At 42.3% G+C, this 21,752-nt stretch overlaps 1 protein-coding gene across 3 annotated transcripts; it reads left to right on the top strand.

Moving 5' to 3' along the window:
* The first annotated feature begins 5,816 nt into the window (after positions 1–5,816).
* On the top strand, positions 5,817–21,302 carry LOC120434133 (immunoglobulin lambda-1 light chain-like). Of its 3 annotated transcripts, none has more exons than XM_039601682.1 (4): positions 5,825–6,125; positions 20,238–20,549; positions 20,682–20,756; positions 21,109–21,302. In XM_039601682.1, the coding sequence occupies exons 1-4, from the start codon at positions 5,987–5,989 to the stop codon at positions 21,255–21,257; spliced, it is 675 nt and encodes a 224-aa protein (XP_039457616.1). In that variant the 5' UTR covers positions 5,825–5,986; the 3' UTR covers positions 21,258–21,302. The 3 variants fall into 3 exon arrangements, with proteins under 3 accessions (XP_039457617.1, XP_039457616.1, XP_039457619.1); XM_039601685.1 differs by lacking the exon at positions 5,825–6,125 and adding an exon at positions 18,252–18,346 and having other exon boundaries at positions 20,123–20,549; XM_039601683.1 differs by lacking the exon at positions 20,682–20,756 and having other exon boundaries at positions 5,817–6,125.
* The last annotated feature ends 450 nt before the right edge of the window (positions 21,303–21,752 follow it).

Here is a 21,752-nt window from a genome sequence, read left to right as displayed (position 1 = left end):
TGTGTATTCTGGCTATCAAGCAGCTCTACAGAGCACACTGTTTGTTCTTTAAAACATTTATTTAAAAATCACAGTTCAGTGGCCGTGATATCGCCACTCCTCTCTGTAGTTCCACTTTTAAATCACAGTATTTTACCTTGGATGTCAGGTTGTGTTTTTGTGCCAGCAAACATTTTAAAACTGTTCTAACTTCAGTTCTTCTCAGGCTGAACCATCAGGAGGATTCATACCTGCAACACCTGGAACCAGTCAGCTGGAGGCAGCAGCAGTTTGTCTCAGAACAACTTTATGAATAAAAAAAGTAATCTCAGAGTGATAGATACCACCACCACCACACTCCCTGCCGGTAACTGATGCCCTCAGGGGTCGGTGCGTTGGTGGTTCTTGGTGTCCGGGTCTGGGCGCTCAGGTATGTACCAGCTCACTCCCGGTGACTACTTGGCGGGGCCTGGTGCCTGTTGCTCGGTCAGGCCTCTTCCGGGGCAAAGGGGGCCCTCGGGCCTCCGGCCTCTGGGCCTGCGGCTCGGTTCACTCTGGCACAGCTGGCTGCCGGGGGGGATAATCTGAACATGGATTAAAACTCATAACCTTCATCTGATCTACCTTTCAGGCTACACCTGTTATTTGTAGCTGTCCACTGTAACACAGCAGGCTGAAACTGACTCTGATCCACAAAAGCAGGACCTCTGCTAAGTGGAATGCAGTCATCATTATCACACCTGTATTTTTCCTACTGTGAACTAAAGACATCTGCTGTGGAAGAGGTCTGTCTGTGTCCCACATATCTGTCTGTGACTTTCAGGTGCATCACTGTTTACAGGGTCACAAGGATCCACTGACAGCAAGAACACAGGAGATGGAGGCGAATCCATCAGCAAACCATTAAAGTCCTTCACAATAATCTGCTGTGTTTAAATGATCTTAATATATGCTGCTCAAAAAATAAAGGGAACACTTAAACAACACAATGTAACTCCAAGTGTTCCCTTTCTCTTTTTGAGCAGTATATAACTTGGAATGTAATTTAGGAAAGTTTGAGCAGCATTGTCACAGCCACACTGTGCTACTAACTTTAAATGACTGTCAGGTGATTTGTGACAGAAGGATAACAGCCAGAGTGAAAGGAAGGTTTACAGGATGTTAGTGAGAGCTGCTGTGATGTCCGGTTTGGATCCTGTGGCTCTGACAAAAAGAGAGGAGGCCGAGCTGAAGATGTTCAGACTTTCACTGGACAGGATTAGAAATGAGTTCACGAGAGATAAAATCAGAGAGGCTGACATCCTAATATTTCCTGGGAATAACACCCCAGGAAATATAAATCTAATAAACTAATAGTTCATAAAGGACACAGACTCATTACAGGCTACTATTACTATTGAAGGCTGATTTCTTGTTCTGAAAGATGAGGATGTGTAACTGTGACACTACAAGAGGTGTGGATCTTATTCTCTGAGCTTTCTCTAAACTTATATTTTATGTGACAGTAACTTTGTATTTTCTGTTAACAACACCAGGGGCCACTTGGATGGTGTCCATTAGCATGGATATTCTCTTCTGCCAAGACTTGTGCTGCCTTCCTTCCTCCACACTTGACAATGACGACTGACTGTTGTGTTGAGCTTCTCTCTCAAATCAAGTGTAAACATTATTCAGCTCATCAACAAAGAGATTTTTAAGGAGAACATCCCACAGATGACCCAAAGGTTATGTTCCTACATGTTGGGATTGCCGTGTGTTACCCTGGTTGGACATCCACAGAAAAAGGTGTGTGTTATGTGTCTCTTTATTATCATACCACCACCAACATCTGATTTTTGTGATCATTAAAATATTGTAAAGTTTCATTTACACTGAGAACATTTGCACTAATACTGAACCATTCCTTAAAATCTTTTACTTACAAAACATTTTTAAGGAGCAGGTCGCTATGATCGGCCAGCAAGACGCTAAGCCGACCGTGGAGACGAAGGCTGTCGTGACGTGACCAACGGTCCATCCCCAGAGCTGGTCGGCAGCCTCGCACTTTCCATAGACAGGGGAGGGGGGCTGGCACATAGCCAGCTGGGAGGTGGGGGCCAACGTGGCCCAATATCCAGAGCTGTGAATGCCCTGTCCATCACCTCAAACAACATCAGCTGGCTGGGGGCTGCCCACAGAAAAGGTAGCAGCCTGCCGAGTAGAGGATGGACTCAGCCTCAAAGTCCTCCTGATAGCTGTCCTCCAGTAGCCCCTGGCTGGTGAGAGATGAAGCTGGCTACACAGCAAATTGAGGACACTGCCATTGCCTGTGAGGCATCCACCTTCCCTACATTAGCCTTAGGCATGTCGGGAAGTGGTTGGCTGGTACGCTTAGAGTAAAAAAAGGTAGGTACCACACACAAGCATACACACAGTAAAAAGTGGAGATCCAACGATCACCAGTTTCACATCTGCACAGCTGATTTATAGTTAAGCTGGTCTTACCCAGCAGGCAATGTAGAGTTCACATGGAGCCGGTGTGGGTGAGGGGACTCGCCCAGCTCTAATGACCAAAGTCCAGGTGTTGTCCCTCTGTCCACTGACAAGAAACAAAGAGCTGAGTAGCCTTGCAGGTCAAATCCTACCAGTCACCTCAGTATGACAGCTCCCCCCCTAGATCGTGGAACTTGTTAGTAACAGGGTTGATGTTAGAGGCCTGGACAGTCAGGCCCAAGGGAATGTTATATTTAAAGGCCCGGAGTAACCTCTAAGAGCTGTTTACAATAAAATGATTAATATTCTTATATTTACCTTTACTATTACACAAAGGTTTAAAAAGGGTATGTCTACAATTTAAACTGTAATTACAGGATATTTTACTTTATTTGGCAGGAATGAAGCAGAGGCAGAATTAAATGATAATAACAGTCACAAAATAATAAGCAAATCACATCAATGATAATTATCTCATTAACCTACTCTGAGCTAATGCTGATTTTGTCCTTATCTTTGGGATGAGAGAGGTTGGAGGAGAGAATGAGCAGATCTAGTGCTGAATTTTGTTTCATCTCAGTGTTTTGTGCTAATGGAAACAATCCAACAGGAAAGCAGGAATCCTTGAATATTCAATACTTCAGGAAAACAGTGAGACCCCAGATCTTCTCAGTGTTGGGAGAAGCTGCAGTGCACCAGGAAAATGATGGGAGTCCAAACCTTTAGAATTATAATCCAACACAGCAAAGATGATGATGATGGTGATGAGAAGAGATGGAGCCAAATCCATGTCGAATTTCTAAGTCCTTTGTTTGGGCAGCTTCTTCATGTCTCTGGTGTCTCTGCTAGAATTTCCAATGATGAATTTCTGGTATCCGATCATCTGAACTGCTCATCTCACAGGACTGCTGGAAACAAACCCTGAACATCTCTGAGGCTCCAATTTATGCTCTGACAAGTGCTCACTCACCCCACCTCTCCTCCCTCTGGTAGGTCGTCACCAATCACTGTTTACATAAGATCAGCAGTTATTTTCATTTCTGAAACTACATTTTTTATTTAACGTATTGATCAGGATTATACTTTGATTATAACTTTGAATAGAAATAAATATGATTTACTACGAGCACATAGGGAAGATAACTTTTTTTTACAGTGATGCCACAAATCTGGGTCGAACACATGAGGCTGGATGTTAAATCCTTTTACCCCCTCAAAGATGTGATGGCAGGGGAAAGCAACGGGGACTTCAGCCTCTCTCTGTCACATTTCTTCCATCAGAAACTTTTTGTTTTTTTATTGAGCTGAGATCAGATTTGTGATGGCCACTCTGATAACTTGATGTTGTTGCCCTTAAACGATTTTGCCACAGTTTCTGAAGTACAACTGTGTGTTTAACCCAAGTGTGTTTAAACTTCAAGTTCAGCTTTTGAAGGTCTTCAGCTGCTCATGTTGCAGATCCACTGTGAGCTGAAATTCCAATGAAGCTGTTAGAAAAAATCAAAGTGTTGTTTCAGATTAGTCAATGAGCTCATTAGTTAATAACTGTGTAAGATGGTGTTATGGTCCCCTGATCCTCTGCTGCCTCCCCACCATCGATCTTTCCTCCCTCTGTTTTCTATCTTTGTCTCTCTGTGAGTGTGACATTTGTGGTGTGTGTGATGTGTGTCAGTGGGGTTTGGCAGTTCTGGTGGTTCCTGCTCCTCCTCAGCTGGAGCACCTGCAGTAACTGATAATCAGTCCAGCACATCAGTTTGGAAGAATTTGACTCCATTTTTGACACAAAGCAGCTTTAATTCTGACATGTTGGATTTTCTCACATGAACTGCTCGCTTCCAGCTCTTTCACACCATTTTTGTTGGACTCTGTTGGACTTGGTTGTTCCAAAGCACTATTTTTAACAGCAGGCATGGACACTTTGTGTTCCTACTAGGCTGCTGGAGCTGATTGAGGCCACTCAATACAACACTGATGATTCCAGCAGACATGCCACAGCACATTTCAGAAGCATCCCTGAAGCATCTCTTTGCTCTGCACCACTAAAAATAACTCTGGCTCTATTTTTTACAGAAGCTCCATCAAGCTGCACAAAGCAGAGGAAAATGTGCAGGACAGAAGAAACAGCAAAGGAAATCCTGTAAGTGTTGAAAATAGAAGAGCCTGTGCAGACCAACATGTTTCACTTCTAAAATGCAGCAGGTGTGGTTTGAAGGACTGTTACGACCCTCTGCAGCCCCTAATCATCTCAATGTGTTTAGCTGGTGCTAATTGGCCACACCTAGTCAGGTGTGGATAAAAGCATACCTGACGCAAGTGTCCAAGGAGCTCACTTGTTTTTGCCTTGGTGGCACCAGCCATTTTAGCCAACCTGGTATTCCATTTTAAGATAAAACCTCTTCTCACCCACACTCTGGTATTCGTCTCTTTTTTTTAATGTTGCGGCTTTTGAGCTGGGTCGTAACATAAGTGGGGGCTCGTCCGGGGTTGTTTGGACATTTTAGTGGAGACGGAATGTCAGTTTTTTGTATTGCTTTTAAATGGGTGAGTGATGGTGTTCACTGTGATTGAGCAACGTCCCTTTAGTAAGTGTGTTTCAGCTGGGTGGCTGTGCTGCCCTTCCATCGAAGCACTTGTTTGTTGTTTTGCTTTGTTGTTTTAGTTTATTGTGTTTGGTGGTTATCCTGGGTGGGGGTACGCTTCAGGGTTTGGTGGGAGGCTGTACCCCTGGTCTGCTGCCTACCCTTGAGTTTGTGTTTAAAGTTGCCTCGAGCCCGGTATACCACTAAAGACTAGGCAGGTCAAGTTTTTGTTTTTAGCGTTTTAGGATGGGAGTTGCTCAAAGTGAATCAGTGGCACCAAACTTGGCAGGGGGTTAAGACATGGTCTTGTAGCTGAGGCAGGTAGGTCGTTTTTAAGTTGGCATAATGTCAGTGTTGATGGATGCTAATGAGATTCTTGTGTGGTGAGTGTTTTGTGCTGTGACCTTTAGTGTTGTGGGGAATATGGCTGCTTTTGTTGGATCACTTGTGAGTGTTGTTGGCCAGGTGCAGGAAAAAAACGAAACACATCAGAAAGACATCAGAGACTCATCACATCACTCGCTGGATTCACTGGAATATTTTTCTTTCAACATTATTTGGAACAAAGAAAACAAACGTGACTGGTTTGTGTCATTGTCGTGCTGCATGGCCCACTTTCTCCTGAGATTCAGTTCACAGACAGATGTTCTGATAGTTTTCTTTAGAATTTGCTGCTATAATTCAAAATTGATTGTGTGATTAATGATGGTGAGCCAGATGGGCCAAACCATGATACTATCAGCAGCATGTTTCATTGTAGTGGTGGTATCATTGATGGGATAAATGGACTGGTGCTTATATAGTGATTTTCTATTTTCATGTGGACTAAAGTAGTGGACTGACCAACAGACTGACATTAACATCAGAGCCGTGCTGCTAGTGTGGCTAAAAGAAAAGAGAAGAAGAGACAGTCATGTTGATATGAACATTAGAGAAACACATCATGGAGCTGAAATATGATCCTGCTTCCTCATTTGGACTCATTCACCTCAGCTGACACATTCAACAGCAGACAGGTTTTTGTAGCAGTCTGTCTCACTGTGGGAGGAAGATACTACTTCATCTTTGGCTCTGGAACTAAACTGTCTGTAACAGGTAAGAACAAACATTTATTTTCCTTCAGTTGTTTTATTGTAGAAGCTGAAAATGTGTTTAAAGTCAGTTTCTGCTGCTTCAGGCTTTACATGTTAGTTTTTTCATCATTAGTAGAGAATTCATCTGCAGCCATTGTTACATAAGAAAAGCTCAATAATCCCTGAAAACATGTTTAAATCTCACTGAACAACTAAAGTTATTCTTTATTTCTGCAAATATTAGTGATGTTACAAATATTTAGGATTTGATCATCTCAGTAATTCTGCACCATCTGCTGGTTTTTCAACACAAGATCATATTTAATGTTAAAATTAAATTAATATAAATTAACAAATATGGTGTCAGAAAATATTTGCTTTATGTTGAGGAACAAATATTTTTTAATATTCAAACATTCATGTAGCTACTTCAAAAAGTGTTTTTTGGTAAAAGAAATTATAAAAACAGATACTGGTTAGAAAACTCAGAAATGATATGACATATAAATTTAGGATGAATATGACATTGTTAAGCTCCGATATTTATTTCTGAGATAAAGTCGTGTGTGTGTGTGTGGATTTGTACGTCACAATAAAAAGTTAATAATACTAATAATTTTCCAAAATACTTTTCGATACTAATTTTTGTTAAATATACTTTGTCAAATAATTTGTATTTTATGACTAAAAATATCATGAAGTATATCTTGTATTATTGACAACGTTTTATTCACCATTTCAGTTTTAGTGTTTTAAAATGGTTGCTACAGTTTTTATATGAATAAAAACATGACTTAAAATATTCACTGCATTACTTTTCCAATTTTTACACAAATATTTAAGAATAAATAATTCTGAAAGACAAATATGGTCTTTATGGTAAAATATACCAAAGACAAGAAGAATGGAAATTTTATCTGCTGAACTGAATTTTGTGAAATGATATGTAATTTTATTAATAGTACAAAACAATATGAAAAAAGATTAATTTATTTTTGGGCAGAAGAGGATCTCTGTTAGAACTCGTGTCTAAGGACTAATATGGAAAATATATTTTCACTTGTATAAAGACAAATGTATATATTTTAAAATTGGAACAAATTAAATTTCTATAAAACAATAAAAAGCAAACACATGATGAATTAAACTGAAATTAATTTAATTTAACTTTTAAAAACATAAGAATAAGAATAAGAACAACTTTATTTATCCCGAGGGAAATTCTTTTGTCATGTACATGCTGAAAGCAGCAGGAGAGACAGAAGAACAGATAAATAAGATATACAATATATACAATAAGAATAGTAGTATACAGTAGTAGGATAGTGCAAGACATGGTATCAAATAACTCTAACGAAGTAATATAAATGACTGTATCCTGGAGAATAAATAACTTAACTATCAGTGCAGGCGATTCTAGAAAGTGACATAGTATTGTGCAATAGAATAAAAGAGTAGCAGCATATGATAGGGGGATGAAACAAATATATAATATTCAATAAGGTACTGTTGGATAATATTGCACGGTCTGAAAAGGAACAGAATAACAAAGGTAATAGTCTCAGGAAAATCACCTACTGAGTGAGGAAGAGTTATACAGTCTTATTGCCACTGGCACAAAGAATTTACTGTGGTGGTCAGTTCTGCATTTCAGGGCAATGAGTCTTTTGCTGCGTTTGCTCCCATGGTCCATCATTGGGGCGTGCATGGGGTGGGAGGGGTTGTCCATGATAGAAAGAAGCTTTTTTAGCATTCTCCTCTCAGACACCTCCTCCAGGTTCTCAAGTCTGACACCCAGGACAGAACCAGCCTTTCTAATCAGTTTGTTCAGCCTGTTGGCATCAGCTGTCTTCACCCCACTTCCCCAGCACACAGCTGCAAAGAACACGACGCTCTCCAACACCGAGTGATAGAACATGGTCAGCATTTTCCTACCAACGTTGAAGGACCTGAGTCGCCTCAGTAGGAAAAGCCGACTCTGCCCTTTCTTGAAGATAGCGTTGGTGTTCTTGGTCCAGTCCATTTTACAGTCCAAGTGTACCCCCAGGTACCGGTAGTCCTCAACGATCTCCACATCAGCCCCTCTGATGGTGACAGGGGTAGGAGGAGGAGCCTGCTTCCTAAAGTCCATAATCAGTTCTTTTGTCTTTGTGATGTTAAGTTGTAGGTGGTTTAGCTCACACCTCTCCAAAAGTTGATTCTGTTCATCTGGACGTAGCGTTTTGTGGGAGAAACGTTTCGTCACTCATCCAAGTGACTTCTTCAGTCTCAGCTGACTGCAGGTTTCAATCTTATAAACAGTACATTTGCATAACGACTGAAACCAGCCCACTGAAGGAACAATGGGCTGTGAGGTCAGTTCCTTAATCATAATTATGCAAATTCTCATGACCATTGATCAACAATCACTGACCAAAACCCACTGATCAAAGACCACTGATCAATGGCCATGAGTACCATTCACAGAGAGTTGGGGAATGCCTGCAATCACAGCATTGTAAGATGGCCACTCTCAGCATCGACCAAGTGTGTTTGCTTTTGGAACTGTGTCTTCATTCCACCTACTTCACATACAAGGCCCAGTTCTACAGGCAGAAACATGAGTGTGCCATGGGCTCCCCAGTTTCACCCATCGTGGCCAATTTGTACATGGAAGAAGTGGAAAAGAGGGCTTTGCTGTCCTACCCTGGAACACCACCAAGCCATTGGTTCAGATATGTGGATGACACCTGGGTGAAAATCAAATCTCAGGACGTACTACACTTCACGGATCACATTAACTCGGTGGACCGACACGTCAAATTCACCAGGGAGGATATGAAAAGTGGCAGGTTAGCCTTCTTAGACTGTGAAATTTCCATCAGTAATGGGGGACATCTAAAAGCTGACGTGTACCGTAAACCTACACATACGGATCAGTATCTAAGGTTTGACTCTCATCATCCACTGGAGCACAAACTGGGTGTCATCAGGACGCTACAACACAGAGCCAACACCATCTCTACTGACACAGCGGCCAGGGAGGCAGAAGAACAGCACATCAAGAAGGCCCTGAGTAAATGTGGTTATCCCAGCTGGACTTTTGTCAAAGCTGGAAAGGCACCTAAAGAAAGCTCCAGCCGATCCAGGAGAGAAGGACAACCGCTGCCCAAGCGAAAACCTGTAGTGATCCCATATGTGTCAGGAGTATCGGAGCAGTTGAGACGCATTTTTTCTTAACACCGGGTCTCTGTGGCTTTTAAACCCCAAAAACACGCTGCGCCAAAAACTGGTCCACCCCAAGGATCGGGTCCCCCGACACAAACAGAGTAACATAGTGTACGCTGTTAAGTGCAGGAGGATTGCCAGGATTTATACATCGGGGAAACCAAACAACCTCTGGCGAAGGGGATGGCACAACACAGAAGAGCTACCTCATCAGGCCAGGACTCTGCAGTCTATTTACACCTACAGGCCAGTGGACACTCTTTCAATGATGAGGATGTACACATCCTGGACAGGGAAGAACGCTGGTTTGAGCGCGGAGTCAAGGAGGCCATTTACGTGAAGAGGGAAAGACCATCTCTGAATCGAGGAGGGGGCCTAAGGGTACATCTTTCGCCATCTTACAATGCTGTGATTGCAGCCATTCCCCAACTCTCTGTGAATGGGACTCATGGCCATTGATCAGTGGTCTTTGATCAGTGGGTTTTGGTCAGTGATTGTTGATCAATGGTCATGAGAATTTGCATAATTATGATTAAGGAACTGACCTCACAGCCCATTGTTCCTTCAGTGGGCTGGTTTCAGTCGTTATGCAAATGTACTGTTTATAAGATTGGGGAAGACTGCAGTCAGCTGAGACTGAAGAAGTCACTTGGATGAGTGACGAAACGTTTCTCCCACAAAACGCTACGTCCAGATGAACAGATTCAACTTTTGGAGATTTACTTTCCTGGATGATTGAGAATGCATCAAGACGTTTAGCTCACACCACTCAACAAAGCTGTCCAACCACACTCCTGTACTCCTCCTCCTGTCCATCCCTGATACAGCCCACAATGGCAGAGTCATCAGAGAGTTTCTGCAGATGACATGACTGAGACTTGTACCTGAAGTCAGATGTGTAGAGGGTGAAGAGGAAGGGTGATAGGACCGTCCCCTGCGGCGCCCCTGTGCTGCTCAGGATGTTATCTGAGCGGCAGCTCTTCAGTCGGACATGCTGTGGTCGACTTGTTAAATAGTCCTTCATCCAACCTACCAGTTGGGCGTCCACCTGCATTTCCGTGAGCTTATTCCCCAGCAGTGATGGTCTGACCGTGTTGAGAATAAGCCTGGTCCAGCAGGTAGATGATGGCATCCTCCACGCCGATACGAGGTTGATAAGCACAGAATGTTTTTGGGGGGAACCACAGTGTCAACACTAGGGATGGGTATCGTTTAGGTTTTATCCGATACCGGTGCCAAACCGGTACTTTTGAAACGGTGCCGGTGCTTAAACGGTGCTCAAACCGGTGCTTAAAGAATGGAGAACACAAAATTGGTCCAAAAACCTCTCATGTTCAGCTGTTTTTTTTTTTTTTGTAAAAAGATAACAATGTTAGCCTTTTCTGCAGCTATAGGGCATATATGGTATCACTCCTGGCTGGAAGCAGTGCTTAAACAATGGAAAAAACACAAACTTTGTCCAAAAACCTCTCATGTTTAACTGTTTTCCACTTTTTCTTTGGTCATTTTAGCCTTTTTGGCCAGGGTGAAGGGAGTATCTGCCATCAAACAAGAAGACAGCCGCATGTAACTACGACGGCGTTTTCTAGTTCACCTTACATGCATTAATGTAATAACGTGGTTAGCCTACTCAACGTTAATTACACACGAACAACATTAAGCTACTCACGCAGAGAAGAACGGCTGCTGCTGCCATCATCATCCGTCATCATTTCTGCTACACTGGCAGGGCTAGGGGCCAGGACTCTACTCGTCGGGTTTTTGGGGGATGTTGCTAACTCCGGGTCCGATAACAGGCGCCACACCCGCAGTAGATGTGCATGGTGTGAGGTCTCGCAGCAAGCTATCAAACACGGCGCATTTCTCAGCTTTAAAAAAAAAAAACGCTATGCGTCGCCAGGTGTTTCATCAGATTTGAGGTGTTACCTCCTTTGACAGTATCACAGTATCAGCTTAAAGCACTTGTTGCAGGCTGCTGAGTTTGCATCTTTTGCTGTGAAGTACAGCCAGACTTTTGATCGCTTTGCCTTCGGCATTTTTAATCTGTAGCTCTGCTCTAAAAGAACGTACGTACCTGGCCCCGCCTACTATCCTCGGAAACGTAAAATGATTGGCTAGAATTGGCTCAGGGAAAAAAAAAGCACCGAAATAAAGCACCGAAATGTGCGCTGCTTTTCGGTCTGGTTACTACCGTTTATGTCAGAACCGGTGCCATCATGGCACCGGACACCGGTACCCATCCCTAGTCAACACAGAAGTTGATATAGTCTGTAACACAGCCTGTCAGATTGTCAATATTGTCCTGATGAGAATCACAAAGAACATCCCAGTCCGTTGACTCAAAGCATCCCTGCAGAGTCTCTTCCGACTCCCTTGTCCATGTTGTAACAGTTTTTATAGCTGCAGGTTGTCTCTGGACGGCAGGTCTGTAAAGGGGCTGGAGGTAGACCAGGTTGTGATCAGCCCTGCCCAGAGGAGGGAGAGGGCTGGAGGTGTATGCCTCAGTAGCATTGGCATAAAACAGGTCCAGTGTTTTATTGTCTCTTGTTTTGCAGTCCACATACTGCTTGAATGTGGGTAGAACATTGGAGAGGTTCGTGTAGTTAAAATCGCCCATTATAGCCACAAACGCAGAGGGACTACGATTTAGTAGGTCCGCTGTCACAGAGCTGATGATGTCATATGCCTGCGCCGCGTTGGCGTCAGGGGCGATGTAAACAATGACGATAATGGCGAGAGAAAACTTGCGCGGTAAATAATATTTATTTGTTTATTTATAAGGAACCCCATTAGCTTCCACAACAGTGGTTGCTAGTCTTCCTGGGGCCCAAACCATCAAATACCATCGAATAAAATGTTACACAATGAATTGGATGCAAAATATCCACATAATTTGGCTGTTACGTCCACAATAAGGTTTTACAATTCTGAAAATATAAGCATGTGAATATAAAAAACACTCAAACAAAATACAGAATTTCTATTAGAAGTGACATTACCCTCTTACAATATTTACAAATAAATTAAAAACTGCCTAAATAGGCTTTTAGGTGATTTTTAAAATTATGAATAGAAGCCAATTCTCTAATTGCATAAGGCAACTTATTCCACTGAAAAGATGCTCTAAATATAACAGTTTTTCAAAAAGTTACTTTTAACTGTTCAGATCTGTCTTATTAACTGCTGACCAAATGATTGAGCAGTACTCTAGATGAGATAATACTAGTGCATTAATGACATCTTTCATAATTGAAGAAGTAATATAAAAGGAGCATTTCCTAGCTATAGCTATGCCCTGTCCCATTTTCTTAATAACAGAGTTGATATGCTGACACCATGAAAGGTGGTGGTTTATGGTAACACAAAGTAATTTAATCTGGGTGACCTGTTCTAATACCGATCCAGCTATGGAAAGATTTAGTTGTGGACAGTTGACTAAGCGTACTCTACTTCCTATTGACATGGATTTGGATTTAGACACGTTTAAAATCATGTTGTTTTTACTTATACAGTCAAACATGTTCAGCAAATCTTGTTGTAATACGCTTGTCAATTCAGAGTAGCTACTGGCTGAATAAAACATGGTGGAATCATCAGCATGCATTACAAGATGAGATTTATCCAGGACGTACGGCAAATCATTCGTGAAGACTGAATAGAGAAGTGGACCGAGGCAGCTGCCTTGGGGTAGACCACAGTTCATTTCACAGCCCTCCGAGAAATAACCATTATAATAAAACTTTTGCCTTCTTCCAGACAAATAGCTTTCCATCCAGCACAAAGCAGCTGGTGAAAATCCATAACATTTTAGTTTATCTATCAGAAGATCATGATTTATCAAATCAAATGCAGCACTAAAATCCAAAAATACCACCCCGGCCAAATTCCCATTATCTAGATATTTATACCAGTTATCTGTCATGTGAATGAGAGCTGAGCTGGTGGAATAACCAGGTTTGTAAGCATGTTGAAACTGAGTGAGTAACTGATTTTCTGTTAGGTAATGTTGAATTTGTTCATAGACAATCCTCTCCATAATTTTACTTAGAACGGGGAGTAGACTAATAGGTCTGCTATTGACACCATTAAAAACGTCATTCTTGTTTTTAGGAATGGGAATTATATTCGATTCTTTCCACTGCAATGGAAATAAGCTGCATGCCAAAGATCTATTAAATATGTGACATATAGGAAGAGACACAAACTTGGCTGCAACTTTGAGCAGTTTACTGTCTATGTTATCAGAGCCGGAGGATGTATTGTCAGGAAGTGATATCAATAAGCGCTCTACCATCTCCACATTCACTGCCTCAAACTTAAATTGGCATTGCTTATTATTCATGATAACATCCTGTATAAGACGACGTGATAAGGTGGGATCGCCTCTGCTCATATTAGATTTTAAATTTGTTATTTTATTACTGTAGTAATTCACAAAATAATTGGCTATGTCCTTAGGTTTACTTATAAACGTACCACCCGTGTAGATGTGAGACACCACCGGAGCAAGATCTCTGCCCATTATATTATTTAAAACTTTCCACACCTTCTTGCTGTCCTTATTGGCCTCCTTGAGCTTAAGTTGATAATATTCTTTCTTCTTGCGCCTATTCAATTTAGTTACTTGATTTCTTAACTCGCGATATCTTGCCCACTCTTGTGGACTGACAGACTTATGTGCTTTTGCTTTTGCTATATCCCTTTCTGACATTGCAGCCTTAAGTTCATTATCTAGCCAGGGTGCGTAGTTCTTTTTAACAATAAATCTTTTTAAGGGGGCATGTTTGTCAGCCAGGTAGCAAAAGTTTTCAATAAACATAGATAATGCCATATCAGGGTCACGCTCGAGGCAGATGTCAATCCAATGAATTTCTTTTACGTCATTAATATACTTATCTGCATTGAAATTTTTGTATGATCTATGAAAAATAATCTTTTGTGCAGTTTTCAGTGGTTTCATTTTCTTGGTCAAACCTACATGGTTATGGTCACTATAACTGACTGGAATAGAAACAATATTAGAGCAATGCTCAGGGGCATTTGTATATATGTGATCAATACATGATGATGACCTCCTGCGTTGACCGTGACCCGGGTGAGAATGGTGATCATCTGAGACAGGCAACAAGACGACGCTGATGAACTTATCTTTTTCCTTAAAGGACAAGAAGGAGCTGACCATTTGATATTAAAATCTCCTAATAAGAACATGTCTTTGTTTTCCTCAGTTACTCTTTCCAGCATTTCACAGATTCGTTCTACATACAACATATTACTACTTGGGGGTCTATAGCAGCAACCTACTAATACAGGCCTGCCATAGAGCGGGTGTAACTGAACCCACACAATTTCCAGATCGTCAAACATTAAGTCCATTCGTAGTTTGCTTGCCATATTATCATTAATGTATAGGGCTACGCCCCCTCCAAATCTGTTTCTGTCTTTCCTATACAACTTATAACCGTTTATTTCAAATTCATTATTCTCAGAGGCCTCGTCTAAATGAGTCTCGGAAATAGCCAACACGCTTATCGTATTTGTTGACAACAGTGACTGAATTTCCTGAATCTTATATTTAAGGCTACAAATATTAACATGAGCTACTGAAAAATCTTTACCGGAGAATCCGGGAATAAGTATAGGGTCAGACATTTGCAGACCGATCGATCTCAACAGCTGAAGTCTAAATATTAATTCCGGCGTTCTGTGACCTCGGTTTAACAATTAATTTGTCATATTTCAGGACGGCAATATCACCTCTGTCTCTGGCCACTCTCATCTGTGGTAACAGTTCTTTCCTCTTCTTCCTGATGGACTCTGAAAAGTCCTCGTTGATGTAAAGATTAGTACCTTTCAGTTTTTTGGCAGATGAGAAAATTAATTGTTTATCTTTAAATCTTTGTAGTCTGACCACAATCTGCCTGGCTCGTCCATTTTCCTTGTATGGACCGACTCTGTGAGCGCGTTCAATTTGAATGCTGTCACTATCCAGGCCCAGCTTGTTCTTCAGCATTCGTCGGACTTTCTCCTCTGATCCTTCCCACGTTTCTGCTTTTTCATCTATTAATCCATCCACCACAATGTTGTTCCTTCTCGATTGATTTTCTAAATAATCCATCTTGGTTGTTAATTCTCTGTGTTCCCCGCGTAGGCTGCTGACCGCCGATTCAAACTCTTTTAGTTTGCTTTTAATGCATCTCTCTTCAGTTTGCAGCTCGGTGACAACCCCATCCGTGAATTGCAGGCTGGATTTAACATCCTGTACATCCCTTAGAATGCTGTCCAACCTTTTGTTAGTTCCATCCATGATTAATTGGACAAATGTCTTGAAGTTATCTTGCTGTTGGTGAATCAGATCTTTGTAAAACTCCCGTTGCTGTTCCAGCATAGCGTTCAGCGTGCTAACACTGACATAGCTGTCCTCCTCTGCCGGTAGCGCCTTAACGGCCTTCGGGGGCATATCGACCAGATCGTTTTGCCCCCCCCACCCGTGAAGATCGCTTCGTGTACAATGGAGTTCACAAAAACGTATATGTGAATCAAATTATACGTGATAAGGTGCGACGTTCTTTCCACGCTCGCTGCAGTGAACTCGAGTGAAATCCAAACCACTGCCAGATCATTGACTATGACAATCAATGATCTGGACAATAATATGAACAATAATGTGGTCGAAGACCGACTACTAACAGTTCGATGTGTTTGTTACACACAGCCATCCTCACCTTAACGTGACTGGGGGAACACCAGCGGTTGTTGACATGAAGAGCGAGTCCTCCTCCCCTCTTCTTCTCGCTGCTGCCTGGGTTCCTGTCCGCTCTCACACACGTAAATCCGTTTATATCCACCACCTGGTCCGGGATGTTTTTGTGCAGCCATGTCTCCGTGAAACACATAACACTGCATTCTCGGAAAACTTTCTGTCCTCGTTAGCGTCGCGATCTCCTCCATCTTATTAACCAGCGATCTGACATTGCCAGTCACTACTGACGGGAGAGCAGGACGGAATCTTTTCCTCCTCAGTCTTTGTGTTTTCCCGGCTCTGCAGCCGCGGTAGATCCTCTTGATTGCCGCAGGGATCTCATGCTGAACACCAGCATGGCTATGCTGTCTTAGTCCCAGCAGCTGGTCCCGGCTATAGACAAAGGGGCAGCGTGGCGTCGCGGTCATCTCAGTAGTTTTACAAAGAGTTTCTAGTCCAAACACGGATAAAAATTTCTCGACAACACAAGAAGAAGTATAAACCAAAAAACTAACTAAGTAGACAAAAAGAAATAAATAAGAGGAAAGGAAAGAAAGGGGAAAGTAATTTTCGACTGTAGAGAGCATGCTAGACAGGCTGCCATCCGAGACGGCGCCGGAAGACATGCTGAGTGGTCCACATGCAGTAGCGGTTTTAGATACGGGCAACACGGGCGGTTGCCCGGGGCGGCATCGTGGTGGGGGGCGGCATCACGGGCATCGGCAAAAAAAAAAAAAAATTGCTCGTACTCATGCTGCCCCGACATCATGCCAGCGCATATTGGGAATGGCATAGGCACCGATTTGCTGGGAGTAAGGGCGCCCTCGTTTGCGAGGTGCGCCTGCTGCTTGCGGCACAGGGAGGAGAGGGCGGGGCAGCGGGGGATTCTCTGGCTGGCTGGAGCAGCATCTAATAACCAACTCTCAAAATAAAACAAAATAAAAACAAACCAACAAACACGAAAACACCAGACATTATGATACAGACTTATAATTTGCACCGATGTTTTTTTTTTTTGAAATTCTATATGTGAAAAGTGAGCGCGAGAGCCCTCGTTGCGCCTGCTCGCTGCTGAAGTCAAAGTAAACTTTATTGTCATCTCCGCTACATACAGTCCAGTATATAGAGAGACGAGACGACGAGGCTCCAGTTACAGCAGTGCAAGGAAACAAACAATAAATATAAGAAGAGCAAGAAAATAATTATACACTTTAGGACCAGGGGTAAAGGGATCAATAAGAATTTAAAATGTATAATTTACAGTTTTAAGATTTAAAGTCTCACACACAACCCGTCGAAAGGGGAGGGAGACCTGCTGCTTCCAAATAGAGCACATTTCATTCATAATGTTGTAAATCCAAGCCCATTATGTATTCATGATTTGAATCCTGGGTTGTGCGAAATCCCAGAAATAAACCTTAGACAAAGTGAATCTCTGAACTAAGGTGTAGGTCTGTTAGGTTATGTTGTGGTGATCCTCGGGTTGGGGGATGGGTGTTCATAATGGAGTGCAAAATTAAACCAATGGAAGATGGACAAGAAAAGTTCAAAGCCATCAGGTGCTCAGTTTAGAAAAAAAGAGAAAAGAAGAGGAGGAGAAACGAGCAAAAGATACAGGTAAGCAGATGTGTTATTGGATAATGGCAGGTCATCCTGAACCAATCAGAATCAGAATACTTTATTAATCCCTAAGGAAATTATGTGGGTTACAACTGCTCCAAAAAGAAATGGTAAAAATAGTAACAGTAACAGACTAAACTCCAAACAATACATTATGTTACAGATTTTACACATTTAAGAAATAGCACTAATATATACAGATCACTCAATTATAAATATCAATGATTAACAGAGGTGATTATAAATAAATATCAAGAAAATTGATGAGAATATTCCAGAGTAGAAAAGAGTGTGTGTTCAGCACAATATTAATTAGTCAGTGTCAATTCTTGATTTGTCCTGTTCTCATTGTATGACGAATTATAATGGCTGTTTGGTAGTCGTTTGCATACTATGCATACTCTCTCTCTCTTCATGTATGTGTGTGTTTCTCTGGTGAAATTCAGTATGGTTCCAACAAGTTTTATGTTAATGTACAATCCATAATATGTCGTGTGTGTGTGTGTGTGGGTGGTGGGGGGGCGCCAGAGGGAGTGTTCGCCCAGAGCACCAAACAGGCTAGGACCGCCACTGTCCACATGTGAGCCATGATGACATGAGGTGATGACTGTGTTTGATATGAAGCTGAATCCAGTGTATGTAGTGAACTTTGTGCTGTATTGATGAGTAGTTTAGTGATCAGCAGTGTTGGGTAAGTTACTTTAAATTAGTAACTTAGTTACATTACCAGTTACTTCTCTAAAAAAAGTAACTCAGTTACTTCAAGTTACTCGTTACTTTCAAAGTAACTAGTTACTAGGGAAAGTAACTTTGGTTTTACTCAGAATTCTCTTGTTAATGTGTTGCTTCCGTAACTGGATACCCAGCAAGATTGCCAGTCTTCTAGCTTGCTTACTTGCCACAAGTGCATTGTGCCACCTACCAATAGAAAGGAAAAAATAATGTGCACATTTCCACGAGAGAAATCCCACGCCTGGACCGTCGTTGACCACCGCCATGATTCTAGCCTGCTTTTTACATCCAACACAAAAACTGCAGTCGTGGTGCTTTTGATTGTACTCAGAACTTGGAAATTCTGCCTTCTGAATAGGAAGATGTAGGTAACTCCAGACTGCAGATGAGCTGCATACAGAGCTGGACTGGGACAAAAAAATCGTCCCGGGCATTTTGACTATTATAGGAAAAATCATAAAGCCTTTGATTGAAAATAAACACTGTTGTGACAGTGATGTACACTGTTCTGATGGTATATATGTATCAATCTATCAATAGTTTGTTGTAAGACTCAGATAATTGTTTTTTTTAAAAGCGAGACATTTTAAATGAGAATAAGAAAGAAAAGTATTTCCTTGTCCCCCCCTTTCCCTGTTAATGCCCTACCTGGCCCCCTGGCAAAACTTTGCTAGACCCGCCCCTGCACAGTTACCAGCTGTCAGCTACTTAGAAAAGGATCCTGGTGTTATTTGTCTCTCAGAAACAGCTCATAACTTCCCTTCAACTCATTCATGTCACCTAAAAGGTAAACCTGTTTCTCCATCACCTGTTCAGCTCTGATGATTCAGTAAGGACATCTCCTGGTTTCATCTGCATGTTTCCCTCTCACCAGATAACCAAACCGATATCATGACCAGCAGCTTTACAGCTGTGGCTCCAGCAAACATCAGCTGATACTAGAAATTAATATTAAATAAATTCTAACAACAGCTGATCAAGCTTAAACATGCTGCTGTTGTTTAGCGCGACATCCGCTGGTTTCCTCTTTCTGGCGCAAAGTGGGCGATAAATAAACAAGAGAGAAAAGCCGATCAGCTGATCATTGATCAGTTTCATGATTGAAGTAGAAACGGGAGAGGAGAGAATGAGAGAAGAGGCAGCTGTGCAGCTTCAGCTTTGTGTCTTTTTCATTGTAGCTGAAGTCCGGGACAAACTGTGTTCCTTTTCGCCTCAGTACGAAACGCGTAATATTTTCTCTGAATACCAGACAATTCTGTTTTTTAGGGGACGGTTGGAAACTCTACTAACTAACCTTATGAACAAAATAAAGTTCAACATCAGTAACATAGCACCCACCCAGCTGTATAGAAACTCCGTCATGCTAGCTAGTACGCAGTACGAAAAAGTCAGCATAACGAAAATAAACTCCACCTAAACTTGGTTTATATCTGACCCAGTTCACCTGACACTCAGACCGGCGACCGCCTCGGGTCTCTCCTCTTGCCTCCTTTTTCCTTCATCCACCTGCTGGCTTCCGCCACTTGCTAATGTTATTGAATCTGTGGAAGCTCCGCGATATCCACCACACGAAGTAACGAGTAACGAGCGTATGTAAATCCCAGTAACGAGTAACGCGTTCCTGGTTTTGGCATAATAACTAGTTACCGTGCTCGTTACCACAATAATAACGTAGTTACTGTAACGCGTTACTTAATAACGCGTTAGTCCCAACACTGGTGATCAGAGTCCATGTAGTTTCCAGGATCAGACTGAATGCAGTGCAGTGCTGGAAGCTGCTGCTGACTGTGTGAATGTGTGTCTGTGCTGCTTGTTGCTGCTGTCAAACTTCAGATGAGCAGGTAGTGAAGCCCGTGGTGAGCGTGTACCCAGCAACATCCAGAGCCCACCTGGAGGGGAACAGCTCCCTGCTGTGTGTGGCCTCAGCCATGTTTCCTCCTCTGGTCCAGTTCTCCTGGAAAAGACAGAAGAAGAACGGCGGAGAAGCGGAGGAGCTGCCCCCTGCTGAGGGAGAGCAGCTGGAGCTCAGAGAGTCGGGACGCACCATTGCCATCAGGATGGTTGATGGGAGTGATTCTGACACATATAAATACAGCTGCTGGGTGAAGCACGAGGGGGGCACAGTGGAGGCCCAAACACAACAAGGTAATGAAGGCTTGGTGACTGTGTTCAGCAGTGATTCAGCTTCATGTGGAGATGCTGTCAAAGAGAGCAGAGGAGCAGAGGACTGACATTTCTCACTGCAGCTCCAAACATTTGACTCCTTTTCTGTTTCAGAGGTTCCAGCTCCAGCAGCCTCCTGTCCTCCAGAGAGAGAGCCAGCAGACCTGCCAGCTCTGCAGCCAGCTGACTGTAAGATCACCTGCTGCCTCTCTGCATGGACAGCTCCAATGTCCAGTGAGGGAGCTGGAACAAGTTTAGGGACTTAAAGTGTCATTAATTGATCAAATCTTCATCCAACAAGCTCTGATAAAGCCACTGTACACTAGCTGCTCAGCACCAAACAGCAGACAGACCATAATATGTCAGAGATCAGTTTGTTAGCTGCTTGTGGAGTTCTTCTGCCCCAAGTGGACACAAACACTACATCAATTCATCCACTTGAAGAAGAAGCTGTGACTGTTTCTATTTGGACTTTTTCTCCTTGATGTGAGAGGAATAACCCGACTGTCTGTCTGTCTCTTTGTGTCTGTCTGTCCTTCAGTGTCCTTCCAGTCTCAGTGCAGGGTGAAGCTGCTCTGCCTGCTGTACACAGTGCTGATAGTGAAGAGTCTGGTGTACTGCTGTGGACTCTCTCTGCTGATGATCCTCACAAACAAGGGAGCGTCCACCAACTGCACACATGCTGACTGACTGTTTTCTGCTCGCCTTTTCTCACCATCAAATCTCATCAATTCATCTCATCATTCATCACTTTGATCAGTATCACAAATGTTAGTTATGATGTGTTGTGCTTATTTTGGCTTTTTATTCAATAGTTAGAAGATCATCTGAAATAAATACATCTTTACATGTATTGTTACTCTGAGTTAGAATTCTTTTTGTACTTATTGTGACTTTTATTGTAGTAACAAAAATCATCAGGTATATTTTTATCACAAGTTTTCTGTTTGATTTGTTTTTGGTTGATTTTCAAATGTCAAACAGTGTAGTTGTGTTTGTAAGTGTGAATAATAAAGATTTCAAGATGAAGAATTTGATTCTACTTTCATTGTGTGATAAACAACAACCCGTGTGAGTGAAGCACAAACTGACTGTATCCAAACTTGCTCTCCTGCAGCAGACGGGCTGTGTGGGTTTCTGCTCTGCAGCCTCCACACCGTTAGCTGTGGCTTTTCACTTTAATAA

This window comes from Oreochromis aureus, linkage group 18 (assembly GCF_013358895.1).
Source record: "Oreochromis aureus strain Israel breed Guangdong linkage group 18, ZZ_aureus, whole genome shotgun sequence".
Taxonomy (NCBI): Eukaryota; Metazoa; Chordata; class Actinopteri; order Cichliformes; family Cichlidae; genus Oreochromis; species Oreochromis aureus.
Note: the sequence above shows the minus strand (reverse complement) of the source record. Positions and strands in the feature narration are given on the sequence as shown.

Excerpts from the sequence above, each read along its gene's own strand:
- LOC120434133 (XM_039601682.1), top strand. The coding sequence starts at position 5,987 with ATGATCCTGCTTCCTCATTTGGACTCATTCACCTCAGCTGACACATTC. Across the intron at positions 6,126-20,237 it reads AACTAAACTGTCTGTAACAG|ATGAGCAGGTAGTGAAGCCC; the intron begins GTAAGAACAAAC and ends GTCAAACTTCAG. Across the intron at positions 20,757-21,108 it reads AGCTCTGCAGCCAGCTGACT|TGTCCTTCCAGTCTCAGTGC; the intron begins GTAAGATCACCT and ends TCTGTCCTTCAG.